The sequence below is a fragment of the Notolabrus celidotus genome, chromosome 14 (genome assembly GCF_009762535.1).
Source record: "Notolabrus celidotus isolate fNotCel1 chromosome 14, fNotCel1.pri, whole genome shotgun sequence".
NCBI classification, from domain to species: domain Eukaryota; kingdom Metazoa; phylum Chordata; class Actinopteri; order Labriformes; family Labridae; genus Notolabrus; species Notolabrus celidotus.
This window is the reverse complement of record NC_048285.1, coordinates 14990809-15011996: the sequence shown is the minus strand read 5'-3', so window position 1 is coordinate 15011996 and position 21188 is coordinate 14990809. Positions and strand designations below refer to the sequence as shown.

At 39.5% G+C, this 21188-nt stretch overlaps 1 protein-coding gene across 1 annotated transcript in view; it reads right to left on the bottom strand.

Moving 5' to 3' along the window:
- Window positions 1–21188, bottom strand: part of si (sucrase-isomaltase (alpha-glucosidase)) — a 73509-nt gene that overhangs the window by 6948 nt on the left and 45373 nt on the right. The window contains exons 29-45 of the mRNA XM_034700287.1: window positions 20816–20928; window positions 20364–20489; window positions 18671–18799; window positions 18395–18508; window positions 18231–18293; window positions 17923–18039; window positions 17737–17827; window positions 17469–17607; window positions 16604–16737; window positions 16363–16397; window positions 15663–15779; window positions 7525–7673; window positions 6655–6739; window positions 6317–6373; window positions 4960–5084; window positions 4534–4622; window positions 571–620 (exon numbers count right to left, since the gene is read on the bottom strand). Of these exons, the coding sequence (XP_034556178.1) occupies window positions 571–620; window positions 4534–4622; window positions 4960–5084; window positions 6317–6373; window positions 6655–6739; window positions 7525–7673; window positions 15663–15779; window positions 16363–16397; window positions 16604–16737; window positions 17469–17607; window positions 17737–17827; window positions 17923–18039; window positions 18231–18293; window positions 18395–18508; window positions 18671–18799; window positions 20364–20489; window positions 20816–20928 (1733 nt within the window). The remainder of the gene's footprint in view (window positions 1–570; window positions 621–4533; window positions 4623–4959; window positions 5085–6316; window positions 6374–6654; window positions 6740–7524; window positions 7674–15662; window positions 15780–16362; window positions 16398–16603; window positions 16738–17468; window positions 17608–17736; window positions 17828–17922; window positions 18040–18230; window positions 18294–18394; window positions 18509–18670; window positions 18800–20363; window positions 20490–20815; window positions 20929–21188) is intronic.

Genomic DNA, 21188 nt, shown 5'->3' with positions numbered 1-21188 from the left:
TTTGTCAATATTATAACAGCTTTTGATTATTTTGTATATAGTGGTTATTGCTGAATAAAACAACTTTCAGTTGATTATATTTGTGTCCTGATCCTCTTTAAAAAGGAATTGTGTGATGAGTTTTTGGCCAGTTAGGCAACAGACTGAAATGAACAGTGATGCATCTTTGTGGTCAAAGGAGACCATCAAGACAAGAGGGTGTGGGTGCCAGATGTGATGATTTGTAGCATAACCCAATATTTAGTTTACCTATGAAATATTCACAACATTTCACTGTTAAAAAGAGAATGGTGTTTTGACAGAAAACACAACTTACAGATGTTCAGGAAATAATCAAGATATGTACTGCTTTGTTCACAGGGGGTGCCAAAATTGACACAAACAGAGTTCTTAGGAGCTTTAAACTGAGAACTTTTTATAACTCACCTACCATATTTAGACTCAATCCTTGGGCTAACACTGCCTGTTACATCTGCATACTACAGTTTCCATATTATTGCAATAGTGCAATATTATCAATAAAGACAACAAGAAAATGAGACAAGACTTATAATTGGCCCTTGAACTCACCTCTGCCGCTGTAAATGTTGCCAGTAGATATTGATTTCTTGCAACTGTGTCTGTGGAGAGAAAAAGACATGAATCACATACAGGGCAAGAAAATGAGACGATGAAGAAAGAGAGAGGGAGAACAGATGTCTAACTGCCTAAAATGTGAAATGCAGCCAATGCGAAAGTGTAAAAAAAGAGTAGTTCTCCAAGTTTCCGCTTAGGACTAATTGTAAGAGCGAAGGAATCCCCATGAGGCCCCATTTCTTTCTTCATACAAATTATATTTTCTTTCTTTTCTTTGTTTTATAGCTAATCTATTTTGATAATATCAAGGTTAATTATTACTCAGCTTTCTCACTTATCACTCAGCTGTGTTTAATACTTGATTCTGATTGGTCAAAGCCCCATAAAAATAAAAATGAATTCCAAATAGCAAGAGCTGCGTCAGGTACATCCAGATCATGCAAGTCACATCACCTCTGCCTCATGTCTGGGTCTTGTCTTACTCTGTCAGGACTCTGTTTTGCATGAACCTCCATCACTTCACATTGTCCTTTCTAAGTTATGAATTAATTTGCATAATTTGGGGTGTGGCATGGTTGACTGACAAGGGGGGCCAGTTGTTGCTTTTCTTCCTAAGACTTGCCTCAAGCTCAACCTCTGTGCATATTTCTAGATTGATCAAGGTTAGGCTGAGTCAGCATTTTAAGATATGGCCATGGCCATCTTTGGGCTTCATAAAGCCTGAGACTACATTCGTGTTTTACACAGTCCATCGGACTGCTTGAATGTTTAACAGATGGATAATAGACAAAGGAGAGACTTTGTGGATTGTAAAGTATTCATGCATGTTAATATTCATCAGATGATAAGATGGATAATCACTTGATGTGTTTGATAAATGGATGAGTCATGTTATGAGGGCTTGCATGACAAAATGAATGACACTGAATAGTTTTATGAACAAACAACAAAAAAGTTTTATGAGTGACTGTCAGGCTCACCCACACATTGACTCATCAAGCAGCAAAACCTCAACTTAAGAGCAGTTTAATAAATGAGCAACAAATAGGACCAGGGCAGTTTGAGCGAATACCTGGTGAGGTGAATGATGTTGAATGAATGAGAGAATAAAACTGATGAATGAGCAACTAATGCACATCCCTGACTGACAGGGATGAAAAACCTGTGAAGTGAAACTCAAACATGCAGAACTGGAGAAAAGCAGATAATACAGGTAAGCAGGAGAGGCAAAGCAAACAAGAAAGACATAGGGAGGCTCGGCTGCAGACAGGCAGGGAGACGCAGACGAGAGAGGCGAGCAAGCAGATAAAAGAGGAGTGATGGAGAGCATATCTCCAGGCAGCGACACGGGGAATTACTGTAATAGTTTCTGTCACTCCCCTTCTCTGTCATCCCTCGTTCTCTCTCTATCTCTCCCTTCCTCTCTTTGTCCCAACACAAACATGCCTTTCACAGAAGAGTGCATCTCTCTCAGAGGCACTTCAGAAGCTGATTCTGTTCGTATATCAGTGTGCAAGAGAGAGGGAGAGAGGAGAGAGACAGAAAGAGAGAGGGGCTTTGATGTAGTTTTCTGTGTCTATCTGATAAAATCACTGAAGAAATTCATATTCAGTAGGAATAAGGAAGTGCTTTCTCGTAATGTACACAAGTTTAGGATGTTCTGGGGTGAAGGCATTTTTTTGAGTCCTCATTCCATAATTTTAAAAACTGAATTCTACATAAACTAAAATTCTAGGGCACTGGTTTGAATAGTGGTTAAAGTTGCATGACCCATGTATGGAGGCTGTAGCCCTCAATCAGGCAGCCTGGGTTCAATTCCAACTGGCAGACCCTTTCTTGCATGTCACTCTCCTCTCTCCCTCCAGGTTTCCTGCTCTACACACTGTCTTATCCTTTATGAATAAAACTCCAAAATATAAGCGTTTTATGCAAATGTTGATGGATGCAGTTTAAGCACAACTCAATATATATATACAATATAAACACAACCTTGTATCTATTTTGTCTGCACACCAATTCAACAACAGTGATGCATCAGAAAAAGTGTTCATAAAAAATGTTTAGGGCCCCATGGAATAAAAAAATGTAGTTATCAATGGGCTTTTGTAGGATGTGCAGTGTGTGTGGTTGAAGATGTTCCTACAGCTGCTGTTAATTAAACTTGGTCTTAGTAACTATTCCTACTCTTTGACCTGGGATCTTTGTTTAAATTCTTACTTTCTCTGCTTTTTTGTATTTTCCTCTTAAGGTAGAGCTGGGCGATATATATTGATATCGATAATTGTCACGATAAATATCAAATCATTATTTCGTTTAATTTTAAAAGCAGGTTTTTGCTCCTGAGAGTTGAAGGAACCAGATTGTTTATTAGCTTGTGTCTAGGATTTGTGAAGTTTTAGTTTGTAGATTCTTATTTTCCTCAGGTTGAGATCATTTGCATGATTATCATTTTTTTTTTTTTTTATTATGTTTTTGGGCATTTTTGCCTTTAATGACAGGACAGCTGAAGACAGACAGGAAATGTAGGGAGCAGAGAGCAGGGGAAGACATGCAGCAAACGGTAGACCAGCAGGGAGTCGAACCCGCGTCCTCTGCGACAAGGACTGTAGCCTCTACACATGGGGCGCTTAGACCGCTAGGCCACCAGCGCCCCCATTTACATGATTTGATTTAAATTCACAAGAAAGTTATATCAAATAGTTTACTGTGTATCAGTTTATAGAGTATTGTTTTAAGTAGTGCACACCCCTTTAAATTTACTGAGGTTTACAGGCAGTGTGATAATGTTTCCCTTGATGCAGTGAATGCATCACTGTTATTCAGTTTTCAGTTGAACTACGGTCGCGGTGGACATCAAACATGTTCGAAATGCACAGCGATGTCTCTGCTCTTTCTTTACCTACATCCTGAAAGCTTATTTGCCGGGTCAGCACAGTGTTAGACTAACAACTCTGCATTGAGCTGGTAGGTTTTGTATTTTCTTCAGTGTTGCTGTTGCTCGCTACAGCTGTTTACATTCTGCTCAAAACGTCTTTAAGCCTGCCTAGCACAAACCCTGCGACACGATTGGCTATTCAAGGCTGTCTTCTTCTTCTGTCTAATGTTGGGTGGCAACCAGCGTTTAAGGTACATTAGCGCCCCCTCCCTTTCCATCGGTTGGGGGTGTAATTACAGGTTTAAATATATCAAATTTGAATCTAACATTTGTTATATTTATATTGAGAAAAATTATATCACAATAATACTCGTTATTTGATTATCGCCCAGCCTATCTTAAGGTGTTGCGAGATATAAGACTATATTTATAATAAAGAAAAGAAGAGTGTACAGCCAAGCTAGCAGCTTGCTGGAACTTTACCAAGCCACAAATGCCTATACAGGGACAGCATACGCAAGCATGCTAAGCTGCAGAGGATATGTTATCATTTGCTGACGTTGCTGGGAACATCATTAGTTGAATTTATTTAACTTTTATTTAACCAGGTTGGTCCCATTGAGAACAAATATCTCTTTTTCAAGGGAGAGCAGGTATTTAAGCAGGTATTTAGACACAAACAACTACAGGACATATTCAAAACAACCAGATGATGGCCCAAGATGAAATATCAAGGTTAATCAAAGTTATTAAAAATGAGTACTCTAAATATCATCGTGATTTTTATTTTAGGAGTTGAGATGTTTCAAATTTGGACTAAAAGTGGTGGATGCATAGATCAGACAGGATGCTGCTAGCATGGCTAAAATACCAGTCTTGCAAAGTGTCGATACATGACTATCCACAACTTATGACAGCTAACAGATACTGTATGACAGTCATGACAGTTACCATTTCCACATATAGTGACTGTATGGTTAATTAATCACTAAACACACATGTAAAAACAATGAATGATTCCCTCCTGTGTCTGTGTGTGTACTTATGTGCCTGCAGATGTTTAAGTGTGACCTGACACTTACCTATTCCTTCCCCATCGTCCCAGAAGAATGATCCTTGAGCAGTTCCATTGTCGCTCAGGGCAACAATCAGTCCTAAAGGATTCCTCCGACTGAAACAGGAGGGGTAAAGAGGGTTATAGCTGATTGCTAAAGGACAACATCTATTTATACCTGCTGCTGAGGACAAATACATTAACATTCCTGCTGGGAGCATCCATCTGATCTCACTGCTACAGGAACACTCATCACCCTCTAACTGTCTCTCTCTCTCATTCTCACTTTGTCTTTCTTTAACACACATTCATGATCGTGGGTGACATTCAGTTGAATGGGAGTTGGGCACAAATTTGCAACCTATAGCGTTCCTAAGGCACAAGAGGGCAGAAAACACACGGCAAGACGCTGACCTGTAGATGACATGGTGTGTCACTCAAATGTGTGACTTACCTGAAATGTGTGTTAGCCTCTGGTTTCTGCCATGGTAAGATGTATCCTCCTCTGATGTGAAGGTTAATATATTCCATAGGTGCCAGCATCTTTAACACTTCGCCACGCACGCCAATATCTTTTGCCTTATGAAAGCAGAAACAACTGTATATTATTAAAGTGCTAGAAATACTACAGGGTAATTCCACTTTGATTCATTTAATTCAACAATTCCTTTGTGGGATACTGGCATTTGTGCACCACTAAATCACAAAGCACGCAGCAAAGAAAGTGACATCTATAAAGGCTGCATCTGAAACATTTCAGTGATTTATTACACGCCAAAATACTTTTTTGAAAACGTATTTTCTTTTAGGCATACTCCACTCTGTCCTTGGCTATTCCTGTTACAGCCTGCACCTCTGTGCTGAAGGAACAAGTTTAATGGAAGTAACCACTCCTCTGCACCTTCCCAAGCCCACCTTTATACACGTTTTGTTTGGCTTTCTGATGCTGTCAGACTGATGGGGAGTCTCTTAGCTAGAAAGAGAGAGAACGAATGGATGTTTATTTTTGCCATCCGGACGCCTTGTACAGTTTTTGAGCTGCAGCTCCTTAATGATGTTTTCAAAGATGTTGTGTTATTTATTGTCGTCTGGTTCTTTGTTGTAGATTATCATCTTTCAATGGCCTGTGTTAGCACATCTTATAAATGTAGTGCTTCCCATTATTAACATAAAAAATAGTGCACAGATGTTTCATTCAGTTGAGAATTAACAATGTCACGATGCATACTCTAATCTAGTGGCTTTGTTCTCAAACATAATGTAATAATTCTTCAGTGCTTGCGAATGCTTTGTTGTACTGGTAGTAGAATCAGTATTTTTAAAGATCTAAAACAGGTGATATTAAAAGAGTACAATCGTAAATAACAAAAGTAAGTCAAAGTGTCTACGAACCATTGAATGTTTGTACATTTTTATTCTCTTTAGTCTTTTTAATCAAACTAAAAATGGTTCTTTTTACAAGTTTGTGCACACACTGTACGGGGTTGAATTTTTTTACTAACGCAACAGTTCAGAAGTTATTAAAATGACGAGTTTTGGCCTTGAGGACATGACTGACTTGCTGACAGGCAGGAACACTGTAGCTGTTTGTGAGAAGGCTCAAAGCTCGCCTCTTTATATGATACTAGCTCGACAGAAGTAAGGTTGCGTTCAGAATTTCCAATATGGCTCCCGCCGACGATTGGCTTCAAAACAGCGCTTCAGAAACAGATAGGTGATGTCACAGATACTATGTCTGTTAATTATACAGATTATGGTGAGGACATTTGTGAAGAGTTTTTTTTTCCTGTTGCAATTAGGTAGTTACTTACCGTGTGGTAGTCATACCAGCGAGTATCAGGAACGTAGCCATCCACATGAATGACTCCCTGTCATATGAAATATCAGTCAATTAAAATAAGGTTTAAAATAAATGCTTGATAAAAAAAAAGCTGATAACTGTACTGGAATAAATGTAATTTATGTCTTCGATATGCTTAGAATAGACAAAAGATAGAAAATAAAAGTGTGTGTGTGTGTACCTCTTCAAAGGTGTGTGTGTGTGTGTGTGTGTGTGTGTGTGTGTGTGTGTGTGTGTGTGTGTGTGTGTGTGTGTGTGTGTGTGTGTGTGTGTGTGTGTGTGTGTGTGTGTGTGTGTGTGTGTACCTACCTCTTCAAGGACGGGGCTGATAAGCAGAGCCGGTCCCCACATGAATTGCTTGTGGATATCCCATGTAGCTTTATCAGTCACAAACCTGCAACACACCAACACAGACACCATTAGGCCAAGCTGAAAAATTAGTTACTAACGCTCTCCCATGTGTCCTCAGCCCAGACGACTGTTCAAGTACTCATTGAGAATTCAATGGTTGAAAGATGCTGCCAGACTCACCCTGCCAGCTCCTTAAACACCATCTGTGACTTTATAAGACTCTCTTAAAATGAATAAATATGGCCTTTTCTTGCATTCACTTCCACACATTTACATCTTGGAGCTGCCAAGTTCGGCCAAAGTCATCTGTGGTCAGCTTCTGAGAGGTCTCAGAATTTGATAAAGAAATTGCCTTGCCCAAGGGCTTTTTTCTCATTTAATGTAACAGCTTTGCAAGGGTACACACCTTTATTTTTCATAGCCTGTCAAGTTATTCAAATGACCTCAAAGGTGTTTTTTTCCCCTCCCATTAAACGTAACATCTGTGGCTAATAAGGGCGGCTTTTGATGGTAAGATTCGACAACTTGTTGAAAATTACTGGGGCTTTAAAACTGAGTGATGCTGAAAACGTGTTGGTGCAATTAAACGAAAGCTCTACTTAAATTGGATTCTTAGTCTAGAAACCACCATGTGCAATTTTCTGCATACTAATGAGAATCAGTGTGGTACGAATCATCTTATCATGCTGGCAAATCAGAAGGAGGGGGAAAAAAGAACATCACAGTAATAACTACATGATTTGATTAAGCAATTACATGTAAAGCTTGGTCCATGATGTTATGAGGAAAGATCAGCTGTGTGTGTGTGTTTTCTGTGTATGCGCTTACTCGTGCAAGAGTGGTCTGACTACTGTGTTTCCCTTGGTGTGAGCCTCAAACATCAGAGTGTACAGGTAGGGCAGGAGGGTGTAACGGATGTTCAGCGCATCCCTTGAAATGTTTGCAAATGTTTCACCCCAAGCAACAGGGTCTTGTCTCTGATGGAAGAAATGAGAAACACAGACGGGTTAATACCATGAAAACAAGCATACATTTTTGTGGCTTGATCAACAACTTGCACTCACAGATTTTACCAATCGTGGGTTTGGTCATTCAATTTGGTTAAGCTGATACAGTTGGTTGAAAGTACTGCCATTTGTGGGTTTTGATGATTTCGGCTCTGTCCTAGGTTTAAATGTACACTCTGACTACATAATGTGCATAAAATATTGTCTAAATTATATTGTTTGAAGACTTAGGTTAAGCTGCTAATGAATTGGGTTTCGCAACCCCAGCAGTAAAAGTTACTGTCAGTATCAGTATATGTATAATCTGACAGAGAGTTTAGCTCTTAGCATGACAAGAGAAGCCTTGAGAGCTAATTGATATATGGGTTTCTGTAGTTCAAATGTTCAGACATCCAATACATTTTATGACAGTGTCACTACAGTTATCCTTTTCACTCTGTTAAATCACAAGTCTGCCACTTCTGCCTGGATCACTCCCACCAAGTCTGTATAACTCCCCCATCTAGGCCTCAGCCACTCCAGGTGTACAAAGAACATATTTCTGGATCCTGTGTTTAAATATGCACCACATCAGGTGTTCAATGCACCAACGCCACCCCAGATATAAAGCATTTTTTCCCCATTTTGAGCTTTGTTTACAGCTAAGATGAAAATGCATATAAGATGTGCCAGTATTAAATGGAGCGTTCTAAAAAAGCCAAGACTGTAAATCAGAGTAAATTGTAGTTGGTTACAGGACAAGCAAACATTTGCCTCTTGGAAAACTCAGATTAAAGATACTTTAATCCATCCCTTACACTTACACTAAGAAGTATTTTATTTCGACCATCTGAAAATGAAGACTGTTGCTTTAAGCATACAGTCTTTGCTCTGTTTGAAACTATATCTCTCTTTTTTATAGAATTGGACATTTTTAGCAATATTATCAGAGCCAATCGGATCTAGCTTTTTTCCAAACTTTGAACCCATTGGCAACCATTGTATCATAGTCTTATACTAAAAGGCTTTATACTGGTGTCACCTTTTTAACAGTTACAGTTTAAGCCAACGTTTACGAAAACGACTTCTGTTCAAGACTGTCTTTCCCTTGCTGCCTTTACATCTGTAACATGAACACTGTCTTCTCTTGTTTCATCACGTCCTCTGGAATAGTGCCCATTCATCTGTTTCTCTGGCTTACTTTAACAGTGAGTCCTGAGAGAACCCCATTTGTTGTGATTTATTCTTAATTTACAGATCTAAAGATTGCCAAAATAACAACGCTTTGATAAAATAGCAAATTTTGGCATAGCTGTCCTCAAGAGGAGAAGAAAACAACTTTTCAATGTTTGTTGAGTTGGCTTTTGTGACACATCGTCAAGCAGATTTGGGTCTTGAGATGAAATTGTTGATTAAGAAAATATTGTTAGCCTCTCCTGCATGTTTAATGATGTTAATAAATCATCCTCAGATTATAGCCAGTGGGATCAAGGAAATAATTTCAGTGTTGTGCGTTCTGCCTGCTTTTGCTCTGCACACAGACATTTTCTTCCGGCTGAAATGTGGTCAATTCTAGTCAGAATACAAACGTACTGCAAAAAGAAACCATCACACTTCCGACGCTGAAAATCCAGACCCCAGTGCACAGATTTGTTCAGACTGAGTGTTCATTTTTATGTAGAATCTTTTGACAGAGATCATCCCCTCGTAGACACAGGTTTAAAATATATGGTTTACAGGCTGAAAAAGTATAAACTCCTGCACTGTATCTACTGGCTGAGATTGTTTACATGTTGCAGAAGACAAGTGCTCAGTGTTTGAGTGAACAGATTCACTGTTTCAAAAGATGCACACTTCAAAAGCTCTGTCTATGGTTCATTTCCCTCTGTTACAAGTTCAGAGAGATTCAGACATGCCGAGCTATGCAGGAGAGGAATCCGGTGGAGTATGAATGTATTACATTTAGACCTGTCTGTGAAATAAATGTACATTCACACAAAGCTGCGTTTGTCTTATCTTGTCTGTGTGTTTGCACTGTTGATTCTTTCCTATTTGGATTTCAACAACATGCTGAAAATGAATAACTTTGAAATTGAAACCAGGCATGAAGAAATAGTGACAGCAACTCTCTGTAGTTTGGAGAATGCCAGGTATTCAAATGGCTTCTGTGCTGCATTTTTACTGAAGCCAAAACTATTTTTTCACATTCTGCAATGACATTTACCTAATTTTAATTAGCAACAAGTGTTGCATCCCTTTTACAGACAAGGGCAGGAAAAAAAAGGACATGGTGTACTGTCATTCTGTCGATGTGGGCCAATCTAAATGAATTAGCTCATTTTCTGAAACTGCAGAAAACAGTAATCAGTTTGGTCGTGTGCAGACACACAAAAACTCACACTCAGGCACTGAGGATCATGAAGATTTGAAGCGTGTCATCACCATATGTTCCTCCCTATGATGCCGAGTGTGTGCGCATGTGTGTGTCATTTTGTGTGTACTGCTTATATATAATGAGTCCGCGTGTGAGTGCGTGTTTTGGGGAGGTCTCTAAATGTGTTATGCAGCTATCGCATGTCTGTGTTTTTTTGCTCCCTTTTGTTAATTTTAGAATCTAAATCACAAGATGAATTATAAAACTGTCGCAGAGAGCAATAAAATGACAGACATTTTCTTCCCAGCTGCAATTTAGCTGGGTCAGATTTGATAATAGTTATTAACTGTAGCCCAGTGGTTACTAAGTGCAGGCTTAACAGCACATGATTTAATACAGAACATTTCTATTATCTTATGACCTCAGGAGTTTACCAGATTATCATTTCATTTTCTGAGGAAATTTACAAGATTGTAATTATCTGGAAACCCAGGAGTTCTTCTACCTGCCTCCCTTTTTAGTTACCCTCCTTTCGCACCTTCCCGCCTTGCAATCAGATGTGTTCACCGAAAGTAATTACCATGGTATGCTGTGAAAGTTGATCTGAGTGATGGAGATATAAATAGAGAGGGAGTGATCAAATGAATCTGAATGAGTAAGTATGAGCTTGCTATGCTTTCACAATGAGAAAGAGAGAGGACAGTTGGTACAAATAGGATATATCCACAGGTCATGGGACACTTTGAAGTTTGACTAACTGACCAGATACTGAAGAAACTTTGACTGCAGGGACTTTTGTCACATTTAACTTTGTGGAGGGGCAGGGGGTTAGAGTTTTTTGAAGTGGAGTTGTATGAGATAATTTTCAATAGCTATATTGTTGCATACAAATTACACAGGCAGCTCAACCCCTTTATCAAGCTGGCCAGCAAGCTAACGGCCAAATTCCACTGGATCTGTGTCCAGTTCGTCTCCGATCCGTCACAGCACTGGAGTTCATAGGTTTCTATCCTAGTCAGTGTGTTAACTCCCACTGGATCCACTCTGTTGCGTTCGAGCTGCGTCTCTGATCCAGCACGCCAGAACCCTCTGCATCAGCTACACAGGACTTCTATTTTTGCTGGATGCCGGAGCACGACGCATAAATCTCAACAGAGAAGATTAAGCAGGACGGGAAGTCAGGCACCAAAACAAAATTAAAACATCCAGTTGTTTTCAGAATATAACACTCCGTGGACGTTTTTTACTTAACTACGACAACAAACCGTCCTAATGAGTGAAGCCAGGCTTGGATTCAACAGGTCAGAGGTTGTCAGAGGCCGATAAAGACAACATGGATAAGGAGAGAAGCTGGATAGTCATTGATGCAGTAATTACTGCGGGAAAACCTTGGTCAAATGTCTACAGCTGTCCGGCGGTGCTGCGTTCTGGAAACACAACTGGTAGGTGTTGACGGACAAGAGAGCACATAGCCGGACTGCAGCGGATCCGAGACAGATCTGGTGGAAGTCCGATGTAACAACTGCTTTAGACGGGGTGAGCTCTACAATGTAATTTAGCTAATTTTGAGAAACCCCAACCCAAAAAACTAACGTCAGTGCGGACATTTTTCAGCGCTTTACTCTGCCTTAAGGGAGCGCAATTTTTTTTTGTATCACTTTCGGACACAACGCATATCAGTTCCTCTGCCTGAAGCGCACTGACCAGCTGATTTTTCAACCAAAAACGATTGCTACTGCCATCCTCTTTGTCCATAACCATACTTATTTTTTATGTATTTTTGTGATGCTAACGTGGAGAATAAAAGTTTATCTGCGTAATTAAAAAGACTGAATATCACTTTTGTTTTATGTGTACAGATGAAATGGGTGAAGGTCACTTGACTTTCAAAGGATTCTTACTTGAAATGCTGTTTTTAATACTAATCCAGCATGCACACATGAATTATTTTGTTGTTGTTGCTGTCGTCATGCATAATGTAACACTCCCAACAGGATAAACTCCCCCCAAAACTTACTCTACATACTTTGAAACATTCATTCCAACAAATCTTGCATGACTTGACAGTTATACCACTGTATGTCAGGCCCTCTAGGTAGACTTTTCATCAGAGAAAAACCAGAGGAGGGATTGATGAAGATGTGTGAGCAAGGAGTGCTGAAGAGTGAGAAGCAGACAGAGAATCCATCTTATGAATCCACCTAATTTATAGCCACATTTATGGTGGCAAAAAGGCCTTGTGACACCCGCTGATTACAGGCAGATATGTATATGTGTGTGCGTGCATACTGGCACACACAGCCTTGCAGGAAAAATGAGGTTATCTGCCTGTGTCAGCCATTCTCATCTTTTCCATCTTCAACTTGGTCTTTCTCTTCATTTATCTGTCTGAAATCTACTCCCTCGCCAAATCTCATAAACCTTTGAGCTTCTGTTTTGCATTGCAGAGCTAATATCATAAAAAAGGAAATGTATTTGGATGAAAAATCTGTCCCTTTGGGTGAGGAACAATATACATGAACCGAATATGACTACTCTGCTGAAGCGGCTATTGTTGGAGGAAATATCCTTTTTGTTAATTAATTTTGCATTGTTCTGATTTGACTGTAGACGCTGCAGTATATTGCTGGTGCAGAGGAACTGTCTCAAGGTCAGCGCTGAGAGCTATGTGAGGGCAAAGAGACACTAGGCGTGACGGCGCTCTGGGAATGACTCTGCAAAACTCCTCTCACTCCCTCTCTCTTCACTGTCTCTGACCTTGTGCACCCCTCGGTCTGGTTTGTGGTGTTAATACTTTGTTGTCAAACGCCTTGTTAAGCAGACTGGAGGTTACAGTCACTAACTGTCAGATGATTGGGGAATTTTATATGGCTGACTGGAAAAATAATACAGCTTTTACAGTAGACTACACAAATAGCTGACCTTGATTCCCCTCTCTCCCATCCATCAGACCTTGTTTGTGTAATATTTTCCCCCAACTCTCTCATATCACTTTTCTGAGTGTTTCAAAGAAGATCAATTGTTTATTCGGCCTTGTACCAGCTCTCATATCCTCATCATTTACACATGACATCAGCATTTAACTTACTAAATTCCCTTCTTATGTAATTCTGCACCAATAATATCCCTGAACACATTCTTCTTTCTCTCAGTCACAGGGCTCATGAATTCCTCTCACTCTCTCTGTTTCTTTATCTGTATTCTCTTGTCAATATTTCACTTGTCAGTCCCTGTTCCATTCCTCTCCTATTTGGCATGAGTACCTTTACATATCTCCCGCCAATTCCCCTCCGATTTCCTCTTACTTTTCATTTCCCTGACTTTGTCTTTCCCTCTAAAACTGTCATTCTGAGCGGCCCTCTCCTGCCCTGTGTGTGTTTTTTTCTGTCAATTTCCTCCATGTTTAAACACCCATTTGCAAGCCATTATTAAACAATTGGAATCATGGTGTGTGTGTGTGTGCGCGCATGTGTGTGTAAGTGACAGAGTTGAGGTTAGGTGCTGTGCATTGGGGCCCAGATCACCTTGAGAATTCAATTATATCCCCACTCCATGCGTTTAAAAAGCAATGGCACTGACACACACAGACATACACAAACATACACACACACATTTGTGTCCTGTCTAGTATTGCCGACTCCAGTGCAGCGAAAGTTCGTCCAGTGGGATCGATCTGCGGACGGGCGTTATTGGATTTCTCAGATGTGTTCCAACGCTCGAAAAGGTCACCACTAGAATGAATGCCACCAACACTACAGCAGCAAACAGGTCTATCTTTTAGTGTGTCTGTGTATGTCAGACACAGATTGAGAAAGAGGGCTGGAGAGAAAGCAGCTTGATTTTTTTTGCAAACAATGGGGGTGTTTAGTAAAGTAAACGTTTTGTAAAAAGATGCTGGCTAGAGCAGACAGTTGGTCATCTCTTCAATACAGTAACCCAGGTTGGTGTCATTTAAGGCTAGCATAATCTGTTCTCAAGCTTTCGTAAAGCATTGGCCTCTTCTATTTAGGCAGATATAAAGAAGAAGGTACACATTTGAATACAGGAATAAAATACTAGAACATGCTCTATTTGGCTTTTCATCGGGTTGCTTGAAATTCTCCCAATGAATCAAATTCAATTAAAGAATGTAGTTTTAAAAAAAATAGAGAAAGCTATTTTTATGGTTTTACTGACTTTCTTAAGTATGGATTAATGTTTTTGTATGGACCTCTCACATTGGTATTACGACAAAACACAATGCCATCCATATGCAGTGGAATCCTTCAATCCTTTGTTGCCTGTATACTTGTCTTATTTTCTTCTTCAAATGTAGTTAAAAGGGAGAGGGTGCGTTTATCTATTTAGGGAACAAAAATGACAGTAAAAGTTTGTCAACAATCTTTTGATAAGAAGACAAGATCTTCCATAGTGGCCTGCTTCCAGTCTCCAGCATCTACAACTATTACTATCCATCCCATCATTATCATCTCTCTCTCTCTTCATCTCCTCTAAACCTCTTTCCAACCCCAACTTGGTTGAGGTTTTCCTTGCTGCTGTAACTTGCTAAATGCTGCAAAGTGCTCTGCCCATGGTTGATTAAGAGGGTTCCTGTCTGTAAGATGGGACTGGATCTTATCCTGTCTTGATGTTGGATCTTAGTTAATCATTTAACGTAGAGTGCAGTCTTGACCTGCTATGTTTGTAAAAGCGTCTTGAAATAATGTTTGTTGTGATTTGGCGCTATGCAAATAAAGATGTATTGATTGATCTTGATGAGCTAAAAAGGTTATCTTATATTATAAAAACTCTGAGGACAAGTTGTTTTTGTTAATGAGATGGGACAATAACATTAGTGGTGGACTGTCGGACATTAAAAATCTATAACCACAGTGCGTCGGTGTCGTCTGTCAAAATACAAGCATCACATTCCTGTAACAGGTTAAATAAGTTGAGGGGCACAGTGATCATTTCGTCACTGTTATGCAACAAGTGTGCAGAAGGTTCAAGTTGACACTGCCTCCATGCATGTTTTACATTTTCACCGATAACATTTTCTTGATGCATGTCCGTAACAAAGCCATAACCAGCTGCTGGGGTGATGCAAGTTTGATATTTGACATGTGCCAATTCTTGCTAAAGTTAACTGACATAGCTCAGTCAAAGGCTGGATTTATCGGAGTTCAGGGATATGTTTGTGAGTAAATTTAATAATGTGTATAATAATTAATAATAATTTTATAAGTTTGAATGAACTATAAACCATCACAGATAACGATGCAGTTTAGTATGCAAATAACTGAACCTATGGGTAGCACAGATGTCATTACAGGCACAGTTCGGCACTATCATGACTGTTTAATACAGCTCTCATTTTTGCACTGGTAGACAAGATCAAGTAAGGCCTATGTGTCCATCATTTTTTGATCTGAAATTTGAAAGCAATTTTGAGTAATGACAGAAGCAATATTGTTCCCTGGCCGGAAAGTGTACCTACAAGTATTTCCTGGAACTATCAGTGAGCTTGAATGAACCAAAAAACTTTTTTTTTTTATTTTAACAAATTTTCATTAGTTAACACTCCAGTGAATCTCACTGTGTTTGACTCATGTTTTGAATCCACTCACCGGGCTACCCTTGCCGTTGTGGTTGCGTGAATATGGGTAGAAGGCACCCAGCTGCATCCAACGTAAACACATCTCATACTGGGCCTTGTTAAAGAATCCACATATGTCTGCCCCGGTCTGTGAGAGAGGGACGGACAAAAAGGGTCAAGACAAGAAAAAGGCAGACAGAGAAAGATGGCTGGCTATAAACAAGCTTCTTCAAGTACAGGAATCAAGGTCACTTGATTTTTATTGCAAGGGTCGTGTTTCTAAAGTGATCTTGAGTGTGACACCACAAGAATGAGGGATGCTGTGTATCTGACCCTGTGGCTTTGCTCCGGGCATGCAAATGGTTTAAAATAAAAAGAATCAATAAGGTGTCAGGTTAATTATTATGAGACACTCTGAAGAGATGAGAGACAAGAGAAGGACAGTGTGCCATGAAGAGGAGGAGACAGATATCAACACAAAAAGACAAGAGGCAAACAAGCAAAGGCACTTCAGAAGTTACATTAGAGGCTAGAAAATAAGAATCTCTCATAGAGCATGGTGGACTTATGCTGCGCCTCTTGGTTGGGTCGGGGCTTGTAATGACATGCTTCATAAGATGTCCTTTGATCAAAGGGTCTTGCTAACAAAATAACACCAGTCAGACTGCTGTAATCTACTTAGAGAGGACAAGGTCGCATCAATACGACCAAGATCAGATGATGATACTTACGTAAGAGATGCCAAACAGACTGAACTCCATCATGCCTGTGGTCCAAGAAGATGCACTGTTATGCCAAATTAAATATTCCTTTGACTTTTCTATGTTGTGTAAATCACATCATTCTCTTCTTTTAAGTTTGCCTGACCCATGTATGGTCAGATTTCTGGTCTCAGTTCAAACTGACAGCTTTAAAAGTAAAAGAACTGAGCTGAACTAAAAGGGTATGCGTGTAGAAAATGGCTATATCTACCAATAATGGATTTGTACAGCTGGTCCCAGCTGCTGTTGTTGTCTCCCAGCCAATGCCCGGCCCATTTTCCACTGGAGGGGTAGGTGGACCTGGTCACCACGATGCCTCTTTTACCCGTCACACTCAGTAGTGCGCTGAACAGAAGAAAGTCTCAGTGACTTATGTTGCATCAAGAAACACAAAGACATACACAAACTAACACCAAGTGGAATATAAAAGTATATGATTCCTCTTAAAGTACATTCATTATGGAAGCTGACAAGCCAATTAATTGTGATTGTTAAATTCAACACGGTGCTAAAATGAAACAGTTCCAAAGATAAAGCATTTGGGCTCTGGGCCCAAAGGTGCTAAGCATTCCCAGGCTCTTCTGTTAGCTCACTCTGCAATCTGTGTTCCCTGTGGTGGAAAGGACATTTCACCAAAAGGACCACTGTACTCAAGTATTGGTGATTATTATCATAAAGATTTGATGAGACTGTATTTTTGTGGATAGGAATATATCAGTGATGTTTTCCCTGTGGCTACATTTTCACCCATAATGCCTTTGCAATAATAGTTCATCTTCTCTCTGTTCTCTTTTCTCTTTACCTACATCTAATCTGACTGTTTTCTGATTATGTAGGGCTGGGATTATTACGCTAATTAGTCTATGTCAAAGTTAAGTATGGTTAAGGAAGCAATACAAACACATTTCTTTAGGATTAGGCACATCTGCTTGGTAATGTGCCCAGTTCTAAGTGTAACAAATGGATATGTAAATATATGTACTATTTTACTGGTGATTTTTTTAAATTTCATTGAGCATTAAATAACACCATCTGCATCTTAAGTAGGGAAACATATTCAACATGTCATCACTTACTCATATGTTGGCTTGGCGTGTGACCAGCCATAGAGATTGTGGACATCATAGTGTCTGACTCTCTTTCCATCACTGAGGATCTGCTCGCTGTTCATGCACAGTGTCTTGTGCTTTAAGCCAAGATGTTTGGACTCCAGGGCTTTTGGACACAAACACAATACACTTTCAGATTGATTTTTTTAAAAGCATTCTCCTACTGCTGGCATTCAAGCTTTATAATCTTGTTATAAGATGAGGAGAAGAAACAGTGGAATTGTGTGTTTCATACGTGGCATATATGGAGGGAAATCAAGAAGAGGATTGCCAAGACACTGCCCTCCTACTGTGCCATGGACAAAACTGGCAGGCTCATTCATGTCCTACAGATGAAGACAATGGATAGTGAACCAAAAAGTCCGGCAGAATAAGGAAAGATGGTTGCTTTATTGACATGATTTCCTTCCTGTTCACTCACAATCCAAATGCCGTCAAACTTTGTGGTATTATGGTAGAAATCCTCAATCTCTTTGTGCCACCAGTCTGCTGTTTGGTTGCGGAAAAAGTCGGGGAATGCAGCGTATGCCCTGTATATCTGTAAATGGATGGTAAAATGATTGGAAAATCAAAGTGTGAAAACTCAACAACCCAACTAGTACAAGATACGTCACACATTTAAAACATTAAAGTTGAAATAAGGAGCACGTGTGGACCATGTCTGTTAGAAGCTGTGTTTAGACCTACTTTCCAATATGTTGTTGACATGAAAAAAATAAATCAGTTTACCTCTACTTGGGTATCCCAGTCCAGAGACTCGTTCACTGTGACATTGGGAAGATCTGGCCAAACCTACAACAGACAAAAAAAGAATCATACATGCAAAAGCCAGTGTCTTATCTCTTTGTGTCAATACATGCTAATGTTTTTTCACCTTAGTTGTGCTAGCTTACCTTCCCCCACACAATGTCACCACCATGCTCTTCAGGCCATTTGATGAAGACATCAGCTTCTTTACCTCTTTCAAAGGCAGGGTAATTTGTCTCATTGCCTGAAATGGCTGGATCCTGGAATAATAAACAGACAACTATTGAGTATCATGTGTATCACAGAAGGTAGTGATTTAGAATTCTAACATCGCTATCTAACATGACACATACTCAATGGTCCTTGATCTTTGAGTTCTCAATCATGTGATGTATAAACACATCAAGATATAGTAGCGTTACCAGAATGAAGATGAACCTCATGCCCTCTCCTCTCATCGTGTCAACCAGAGCAGGCAGTCCATCAAACTCAGGGTCCAGGACAAAGTCCAGTTGACGGTCCATATAGTCAATGTCTGCGTACTGCACATCCTACAGCAGACATGTTAAGCCTTGAATTAACTGGAGTTAAACTGACTTTGTTCAGCTGACAACATGAAATACAGACAGGAATTAAAACCACACATATCTCCAGTATATGTATCCTTGTGTGTCCTATTGTGCTATCCCTATAACACCATCATAACAAGAGACATAACTGTTAATAATGTGACACATTTCACGTTAGCCCTTGGATAACCCCTAGAACTCATACCCCATGTGAAAGTAATTAAAGTTGTCCTGTATGAATGACTACTCTGGAAAAAGATGACATATATAGTTTTAAAGGGTAAGAAAATAATTGCACTCAATAAGAAAATATTTAGACTCTTACTTATGAGAAGAAATGACTCCTTTTAAGACCCCCGGGACATCATTTAAGTGCTTAAGTTTCCAGGTGTGTCTGTAGCAGCAGTGCCAGGTTGGTTAATCAGTAAAGCCAGCTGATGGCCTTCATAAGTAGCTGCATTTCCTGCTTCTGTCATTTGTGTGAAAGACGCTGGACTCTGATTGGCTGGCATCCGCTCCTTGTAGTTCAAGGCTTCATGACACTTACATTCACATGGGTATTGATGTCAATTCTTATGTTCTATTCTGTACAATGATGAGGATGTGATTTGGTCTTCATGGACACCTTGCCATGACCAAACACAATGCACTCACATATTCTTATTACGTTTTCAATTTGATGCCTTGTATTGTCTGGCAAGAATTGTGCCTCAAAATTGTACCTCAGATTTAACTGTCAGGGAGAATTATTGTTTTTGTACAAACAAAAATTGTCAAGAGGAAGCTAAGCCTACAATTGAATGGATTTCCAATGGAGTTATGGGTCATATTTGATTTGGTTAAACTGGATGTACCCAGTGTAGTCCATGAACTCATGTCTCCAATTTTTACTACATCCCAGTAACTTATTTAGCCTGACTTTGTTTCATGTCGCTACTGTCTGCATACAACAAATCATATCATCGTAAATATGGCTAGATACTGGAAACAGCTCGGTACGTTTCACTAAGTGGATCCCTATATTCTATTATCTTAAAAAAAGAGGAAGCTATTGAAATGCATTTGTTGAGTTGAGGTCAAAAAGAACAGATTGACCGGTATTCGCCCTTTTGACAAACTTGTACTGGATCCATCATTATATCTTGTGATATTTTGTTACTTTTAATCAAATTTATGAATGGGTTTGTTGTTCATTTATCATAGATCACCTTGTATCTTATGGATTATTATTAAACAAGTTATACAAATGTCCCATTTGCTCTTAAATGTTATATTTTTCCAGCCGTTTGGCAACTGAGACAGATAACAATCAAAGATTAATATGTTTATTTATCTAATTCCTTTTTTTCATATATATAGTTTTGGTATTTATCCGATTATCTGGTTAGACTTAGTCTGAATCATCATATTGTATAGAAACATATGAGATAAAGATTAATTTTTATATTGAATTTCTTCTTCTGTGCCTAATGATTGAAACACTACTTTTAATATTGTTCTCATCTTGATTCCTGAAACCCTAAAATAAAAAAGTCTTGGAACTTACATATGGTATTCCAGCTTTTTTCATGTCACTGTAAAGATCTGATATCTCTTTGTCATTGGCGTAACCATATCGACAAAGCTGGAACCCAAGGGACCAATAGGCAGGTAGAACAGGTCGTCCAATCAGCTGTAAAGAGGAGAAACAAACAAGGAAGTCAAACCAGTTCAGCATAGAAAAAGTTGTTTTGCCGGAAAACAGGACAGCATCCATAAAGTGTTTGTTTGATTTGGGGTGTGCGTGTGTGTGAGAGTGTGTGTGTGTGTGTGTGTGTGTGTGTGTGTGTATGCTTGTGTTTAGATAGGCTAAATGAGAGGGCGCAATGAAGCGAAGAACTCCCAGCTGCTGCAGTCCATCAACAGCGGCCCAGGGCCAGACACAAAAACACACACAAATAGCACACACGAATGCATGCAGTTACACACACAAGCAGACCAAAACTCCCAGAAACTTACTGCAGTGTACTGTTGCACCACCTCTTCAGGCGTAGGTCCCAGGACCATGTAGAAATCCAGGATGCCTCCCACAGTTCGGTAGGTTAAGGATGGAGTAGGCTGGAAGGTCACATCTGGACACAAATAAGATGCTTATGTCACTCTTTATTTTATCCAACGTTTTATGTATGTGTGCCTTTGTTTACATTTTTATGAACTTTGTGCGGGACAAATATGTGTTAGTATTTAACATGTAAGTAATCAGTGCAGGAATGGAGTACAAGATACTAGAACAGAAACATGAAAACCCTGACTTTGCTCAACAAACTGCTTACCCTCTAACCTGGCTTCATCTGTTTTCATCATGCATACACAAACATAAAGATGAGAAGAG